The 8,945-nt window shown below is 36.8% G+C and overlaps 1 protein-coding gene across 1 annotated transcript; it reads left to right on the plus strand.

The window, feature by feature from the left end:
- Positions 1-2,392: 2,392 nt before the first annotated feature.
- LOC121381992 lies at positions 2,393-7,139 on the plus strand. Its single transcript, XM_041511447.1, has 4 exons — positions 2,393-2,454; positions 2,975-3,047; positions 5,577-5,951; positions 6,950-7,139. Exons 2-3 carry the CDS (start codon positions 2,975-2,977, stop codon positions 5,933-5,935), a joined length of 432 nt encoding a protein of 143 aa, XP_041367381.1. The 5' UTR covers positions 2,393-2,454; the 3' UTR covers positions 5,936-5,951; positions 6,950-7,139.
- The last annotated feature ends 1,806 nt before the right edge of the window (positions 7,140-8,945 follow it).

Genomic DNA, 8,945 nt, shown 5'->3' on the forward strand with positions numbered 1-8,945 from the left:
ACACACACACAGACAGACACACACACACTCTCTCTCTCTCTCTCTCTCTCTCTCTCTCTCACACACACGCACACACAGGCACACACACATGTACACACACACACACACACACACACACACACACACACACACACACACACACACACACACACGTGTCAGTCTATTTTCAATACATTGTATATGGCGTGTAACAAATGAAATATTCACCTATGATAATACAAATTGTATTTATTGTGAAAACGATGTTCACTGGAAACGGAAACCCAGCGGCGTGCCAGATGTTGTAGACCGGAGAAAATGTTCGTTTAAAAGTTAAATTAGACGATAATCAAGCTGCACATATGTTGACACAAACTGAATATTTACTAAACCAGTGAATAATATATCCATTAGTCGTTGTCAGGTGTTAGCCTATCTCAAAGTAATAATGTTGGATTCTCACCAAAAGTATTAATGTTTTACGTGTAATGTAAGCAGTATACCTTTAACTATATACCCATATTTTTGGTTTTACAACTAAATGGGCGACCAACTGAATTGGGCGCGTTCAGTTTAAAATGGAGAGTGAACATGTTTCAGTATTGGGCGCCTTCAGTTTAAAATGGAGAGAGAACATGTTTCTAATGCTTGGGACAGGGCAGTAATTAGGCTTCCTTAAAATTCGACATTTTGAATTGAAAATTATGAATGTTAAATTTAATAACACTTTGACAAATAGGGATACTTTGAATATTTTACAACCGTGTAAACAATATTTTCAGAGGTGATTTCTCGTTATAAAAAAATAAAACCCCCAAAACAAAACAAAAGAACAACAACAAAGAAGAGAAGAACGTAACAAAGTACCCGTATCTTCTCTAAATAGGTGTGTATTATACACAGTCCAGAAGTAGGTGTGTAATATACACAGTCTAGAAATAGATGTGTATTATTATACACAGTCTAGAAATAGGTGTGTATTATATATTAGGTGTGAATTATAGTCTAAAAATAGGTGGTGTGTATCATATTATAGTCTAGAAATAGGTCTTTTCCCATGCATAAAATGAATGAATGTTTAACGACACCCCTGCACGAAAAATACATCGGCTATTGGGTGTCAAACTATGGTAATGCAAATAAATAAAGTGATGATCAACATCAATATAAAAATTCAAGATTTGAAATAAAAACACAGTGTAAAGAACTGTGCGAAAATACAAATATCACAGATAGATACTGACTTTTATTCAAAATTTTAATTGTATCCCGAAGAAAACAAGGGGATTTGTGCTGTATTGGCCATTCTCAAAGAGAATGTTACACCCCTGCATCACGGTGAGGTTACAGCACGCGCAGGGGCTTTCTCATGCAATTCGTACATTAAAATATATATGTTACTGTTACGTCTAGAAAAGGAAAATAAAATGTCAATGACGTATGAATTAATTTGTTGAAGTATAATAATCGCCACTATAATATTATGTCAAAGTTGCATAATAGCGGCGTAGACATACAGGCTACCATTTCGTAGATGAGGAGTGTGTGTGTGTGTGTGTGTGGGGGGGGTTAATTTTTGCCTGAATTAAACGAAAATTCCCGAATCTGGATAACGACGTTTATCAATATTTGCATTACTACTAAACAGCTATAATTGTATGGTTCCAATCGAATCACTAGCATTTAATCTAAAACGAAGGGACAGAGCTATGTACCACACTACATTTGTTATAACGGATTTTACAAACTGTCATATCACACACGCGACAAACAATAAATAACATGGTAACATCTTGCCCAGTCGTCCTCGCCATAGTGTTAAATAGAAGCTCAGACTGTTGAGCAGTCAGAATGCTATATTTTCTAGCAAAACAAAAACAAACAAACAAAAACCGTCAGAAAAAAACAACACAAAACTAAAACAAAAAAACGACAACCCCCATGTGAATTGATCTAGTTGTTTCCTGTAGGAGTTCCCGGCGTATATTTGTTTGGGCCATACTCTAATAGTGTTTTTTACATTTTGATATTTATAATTCAGTATTCATAATTTTGAGAAGTCAAAATATGTAGCTAGGTTAGCTACTATATTGTGATTTTTATTTGTTTTCCGTCGTAACTCGCTTTTTGGTGTTATTAAAATTCATTTACAAAAAAGGACAGAACGTGTAAGGGTCGTCTTTGAATAGTACTACGAGTCAGAACGGCATGTTTGAACCTTTAATGTATACCACGACAAACACCAGTTATGTGATCGCCATTAGTTTGTACATAAAATATACATTATGTATGCAAATAAGTTTTAATTTAATCGTTCAGTTTACAGTAAGTACGCATTACAGGAATCGCTTTAAGAACAGCTGGTAACGCATTTGCATAGTAATGATGATAAAAGGAAAAACTGAAACCTTGTTGCTTCACAATTCTACCAATTTCTAGACCAGCCAGTACACAGAAGCATTCACAAGAAAAAAGGTAATATTAGAATATATATAAGACATTTCATGATTTGTGCCATTTCTTGTTTTTCACTGAATGAAGTCTGCAGTCCAATAGCACAAGTCACAATTGTGTGACAAGTGATATTAAATTGCAGACTTCACAATAATATATATTTGTCGTATTTGATAATATATATATATATTAAAAAAGTTATTGAAAATGTATATAATTATATAACGTCCATCGCTAAACTTTTATTCTTAATAAGAAAACTACCAATGTTGTGTTGGTGCCATTCAATAATAACCGTGTAACCAATCAATGATGCCATTTTGTAAAGTGTTCATGGCGCACTAAACTTCATTTAATAGTCAAGTGCATTTTCCTAAACATATTTACTGGATTACAAAAATTCTAAACATTTCTGTCATATTAATACAAATTATCGCAACCAAAAGACAAAAATCATTCAGATGAATTCTCGTTCTTCGTATGATCTACATAACTCGTGGAGATATATATGTAAATTTTTATTTTTTATATTTTTTTGTAGATGAAAGTTTGGATTCTTTTGTTCAGTTTGTTGGCGACAACGTTCGCCTACAGAATAACAGTGGAAGATGAAAGTAAGTATGCTGTCGGTAGAGCACTCGGCTCAGGGGCTTGGATCGTAGAATCAAAACACTTCAGTGCATGAATTCTTTGATTTTTGTTTTACACTGTTCCAACCAGTGCACCACGACTGGCATATCAAAGGCGGTGGTATATGCTGTCTTGTCTGTGCGAAAGTGCATGCAAAGGATCCCTTGCTGCTAATGGAAAACTGTAGCAGATTTCCTCCAAAACTATATGTCAGAATTACCAAAATGTTCGACATCCAATAGCCGGATGATGTATAAATCAATGTTCTCTAATGGTGTCGTTAAATAATAAATAAATAAATATGTAAATAAATAAATAAATAAATAAATAATGTATTACGGGCCCGAAGCCATTTTCCATGCTATCAGGCTGGTAGTTGGACATACCGAGTGTCCTCTTGCTATATCCTGTTTACTAGCATTTATTAGATCAGGGCTGAAGAATACTCTATGTAAACGAGTGTCAATATTCGACAACCATTGGTCGCCAAATGTAGTAAGTGTTTTAAATACACACATTTTCTAAATGTGATGCTACAGTTCTTTAGTTGATCCCTTTTGAGTTTTCTTATAACAATAAACTAGCATGTCAATGACTAATGTAAACGCTATAATAACAAACTCGACCGAAACCGGTTCACTCTGTTTTTAGAATAGGGATGTCGGGTTTCTTTCTTTAGCATCAGATTTTAAAAAACATGTATATTTTAGACAAAGTACTTAACGATTCTTAATGATATGACTTTTTGAATTTTCAAAGTTGACACAATATGAATAGGAGCGCTCCAGTTCTATAACAAAATAGGATTAGACTTTAGAGGACACTTAAACTCAAACTAGTAGACAATCAGACAGACAGTTAAACAAATACACATAGCCATGATGATTTCGACACATGGTCTAAAGTACATATAGGCTTCACTTCACCGAATAGCAGCCATAAATCTTTTATATGAGTTTTACACACACACAAAAGCACATATTACAGCCTTTGATATACAGTTCGTCAGGAATTGGTTTGTAACGTCAAAACAAACAAACAAACCGCTGTCTAATGCTGCTAAATAGAAACAGCCCATGTGACATGCGGGGGCTTTCAGCGATTGTGCTATAGCAGAGTCATGAAATGTTACGAAACGTTACATAAGGGGTGTGATTGTCAACAGTTACGTAACTATTAAAACAATGCCATTTTCATTAATACAGTAAATGTCAATGCTATTTTTTAACAGAATATTTTGTTTTTATCTAGTACTTTTTAAAAACGAAAACACTATAAAATACAAACACAAAAAACAATGATGTTAGTGGTAAATGCGTCACTATGACAGAAAACGTTATTATGCAGGTGGCTCATTTTTAAAAGAAAAACAATAGGATTGGGCGTTACGTAAAATTTTGTAGAACGGTTCAAAATGGGTTTTCTCCTAATCACTAACATACAGGTAGCATTCTCTCTCCTGAACATTTGTTTTAATTTTAAATAAATAAATAATATTTAATCATGTTTACAAATGACTATTTCAGTCATTATTATTTTTTACACTATGACCAATCATTCATCCAAGTTACATTCTTTGAACTTTATTTTCCACTTACTAAATATTAGTATATGTATATTCAAACACTTCATAATTAACTTTTATCATTATAAACATTGTATTCTTCAATTTCAGCTAAAATTAAGGATATGTCAACATTTTTGTGTCTGGGTTTCGGGGAGAGGAGGTTGGAGAAAGGGATTTTTTATTTTTTTTATTTTTTGGTTTGAGGAAAGGAGTGGAATCAAAATACAAATATCAATTTGAATCAAATTGTGTACAGAGGTATATAATTCTGTACCAGAAATTGTTTTCTCATCAAACTAACCTACACTAATATGTTAAACATTAACGAAAATTTTGAAATTTATATATATACATGCTGATGAATTTGTTTAATTACCAAGAAGAAATAAACTTATATTATCCCCAAATTCTCAATATTCATATACAACAGTCTTAGCAAGTATAGTTTAGTGGCTGCAAATTAACGACGCATGAACATTGTATTGTTTTATTTTGGTCACTGGTACGATTCTATATCCTAAGCCACATGGCAGCGTGGAAAGGTACCCCTGTAGTTGGTCAGTATTGTTTCAGTATTGGGTTTTCTTTCGTGCTTATATCCAATTAAGGTTCAAGCACGCTGTCCTGAGCACACACCTCAGCTATCTGGGCTGTTTATCCAAGACAGTGGGTTAGCTGTTAGTGAGAGAGAAGAGGGTGTAGAGGTCTTACACCTACCCATTGAGTCGTTAAAACTCGCTGTGGGTGGAAGCCACTATCGAGCTGCGAACCCAGTTCCTACCAGCATTATGACCAATGGCGTAACCACGACCACCGAGGCCGGTTCAAAGCAGGTACCACTGATGGTTATAAAATAAAATGACATGTAATATTTTAGCCAGTATTGCAATGTAACTTGATTGGATGACTTGTGAGAACAATAATAAAGTTTTGTTTCATGTTTCAGGCGAACTTTGTGATGAAGGCACCGAAATGGGTGACGATGGGGGATTCGATGACATGGATGACGGTGGAGGTTTTGATGATGATTCAGATACTACCGTAGCAGACGTAACAGATTCCCTGCGTATACTAGCCGATATCTTTACTGAATTGAAGAAAACTGAAGAAGCGAAAGTAATAACACAGGCTGCAGATACCATTGATGCTGTTGTTAAAGAAGGTGACAAAGAACTTGAAGACAAATTGAACAAAGAACTAAAAGCAGCAGAGGAAGAAAGTAAGACAGAACTGGATAGCGAAAGCAAGGCCTTGGACGAGGAGCTAAATAAGGCAAAGGCTGAAATGCAAAAGGCGGACAATTAAGTCAACCCAAAAAGAGGTATTTATCATAGAGAGGAACTGGGAGGGGGGGGGGGGGGAGAGGAGCGGGGCTCCAGGTTAGTCGGTAGAGTGCTCGCCTGAGGTGCTTGCATCGTAGGATCGAACCACCTCAATGGACTCATTCTACGATTATTTTTTTCTAGTTCCAAGCAATGCCCCACTAGTGGTATGTACTACCCTGTCTGTGGGAAAGTGCACATAAAAGATCCCTTGTTGTTATTATTGATTACTAGAATATTAGTTTCAGCAGAGATCACTGCAGAACAAGTCGAATAGGACACGAAACGACCTTTTATAGACCTCTCTCGAGAACACAACAATAATATCCAACAATAATATATAAGTAATAGATGTAATCCATGCTACGCAAGGCAAAGTTTATATGAACTGCGATGGCCTTGAACTGGGTTTTGGCCCAAACATACAGTCGCCGTGTTGATTGGCAGCCCACTACTCCTAATGTAATGGCCACTGATCTGAAAACAGAAAGTTGGACCTAGAAAATGTACTCTTTCAACTCAAATCATAACATGTTCTGGGTCATTTCATATACGACTCTACCTTGCAATAAACAAGGGGAACTTTAGATGGGTGTGCTGGTCTAACACTGGGCCTTTCCCCAAAAATACGACCGCCGTGTAAATAGACAGCCGTCATTGGCGGAGGATATTTGAGCCACTCCACCGAAAGTAGGCTGTTGAATTAAAATGAGATATTTGCGTAATCAGATAGAGTATATTAAAAGCTTAAAAAAAACTACTAAATGTTTGTTGATACCTTGAACATTGACTGAGGTATGACCTTTTTGGTGTTGACAAAAAGCGGAATTTCTCTCAAGTATTAATTGAGAAAAATTACCCTAAAGGCTGCCCTTCTGTTCAGTCCTGAAGTCCATAGCAACCATGCATTTGGCCACTTCTGTTACGTGACAAATATGTCGACATCCATTGCTGCTGTATTTTTGTTGTCCATGACTATTATTTTTGTTTTTTTCAGCCGCAGTTTAATCGTCGACTAAATAAAACCCATAGTTGAAGTGAGCCATCTTGAATGTGATCATCTGAGAACGCCGCGAGCCACACTTACATGTATGGACTGTCATGTCAATCAATTTACATGTATGGACTATCTTGTCATTCAATTTACATATATGGACTATCATGTCAATAAACATTAGCATATGAAATCCGTTGGTTGTAGTTCCTTTACCAGACCAGCATGAGAAGGACGTTATAATGTATCTCTAGTAGTCACGAGCCTCTGAGAAATGACATTTTACGTTAACCATTTATGGCTTACGCAAAAATAAATTCAATTAACCCATTTGATTGTTGCCTGACCTGTTATATCCATGTAAATGATGTGCTAAATGTAATTCGCGAACCAAACGTAGGTTACACAAAATTAGATTTGCGTGAGCGACGCACGAACGAAACGATCGTATATCGCAATTTTGCAGAGGCCTGATATGTCACAATTAGATTCCAAGTACATATATTGCAGGGGTCGCGGAGCAGATCTGGGAGGCAGGGGCCATGCCCAACTGCACGTCTTCCTGCTATTGGACCGGCCTCGGTGGCGTCGTGGCAGGTCATCGGTCTACAGGCTGGTAGGTACTGGGTTCGGATCCCAGTCGAGGCATGGAATTTTTAATCCAGATACCGACTCCAAACCCTGAGTGAGTGCTCCGCAAGGCTCAGTGGGTAGGTGTAAACCACTTGCACCGACCAGTGATCCATAACTGGTTCAACAAAGGCCATGGTTTGTGCTATCCTGCCTGTGGGAAGCGCAAATAAAAGATCACTTGCTGCCTGTCGTAAAAGAGTAGCCTATGTGGCGATAGCGGGTTTCCTCTAAAAAAAATCTGTGTGGTCCTTAACCATATGTCTGACGCCATATAACCGTAAATAAAATGTTTTGAGTGCGTCGTTAAATAAAACACTTCTTTCTTTCCTGCTATTGTACCCAGAAGGCTGGAAATGCCAGATTTAAACATCTGAAATTCAGAATGCTCTCAGGCCCCTTTGATCCACTAAATTCCCATCCCCGGGGCCATATCGCAGACAGTGTTAACCCCCTCTGCCCCCCCCCCCCCCCCACACACACACACAGACACCACCCTTTGAAATATACTCCGTGGCTCCATCTTGGCTTTAAAAAAATTATATATATATATATATATATAGATATACACACACTCACACATACACACACACACACACACACACACACACACACACACACACACACACATACGTACATACATATATACCTGTCTCAACTTCTTCCACGGGTGCAGTCAAGTGGCTCTTAACAATACCAGAAGTAACTATCGAACACACTTCGAAGTGGTCACACTAAGTCCACAGCTAAAAGCTGATAGGGAACGATGGGCACGGATAGCCACAAAATAGTCTCTGCAGATTTTCCACTGCAGTTTAAGAGGAGTGTAATTTGTCAGTATTGCAAAAATAATTAATTAATTAATTAATTAATTAATTAACAAAAGTGATATAGAAAATTGAAAGTTCCAGGGCAAAATAAATGCCGGGGAAAACTGAAAAAAACCGCTACAATATCTACGGCATTGACGACTGATGTGTTTAATAGTCGGGGTTACATACATAAAGAAAAATGCCGACATGTCGAACACAAGTGTATTATTCTATTTCTTTCATTTCCTCAAAAACTACTTAATACATTTTGTTGAGTATACACACTAGTGGTGAGAACATCATTCGTTATTTTTTATAACACATAGTGTTAACAAACATACGTGTGATACCAATTTAAACATGATCAGGGCCCCGTTCCACGAATCAATCTTAGCATTATGATCACTTTATGTGCATAATTACCCTGTGCACTTAAGGTGATCGTAGCGCTAAGATCACTTCGTAGCAGGGGGCCCAAGTCGCCAATGTCATACCATCCAATGAAAAAAAAATACTACAATCCAAATCAACTACCCTGTGACGTATGCGTTAACGTG

Source organism: Gigantopelta aegis, chromosome 9 (genome assembly GCF_016097555.1).
Source record: "Gigantopelta aegis isolate Gae_Host chromosome 9, Gae_host_genome, whole genome shotgun sequence".
Lineage (NCBI taxonomy): Eukaryota > Metazoa > Mollusca > Gastropoda > Neomphalida > Peltospiridae > Gigantopelta > Gigantopelta aegis.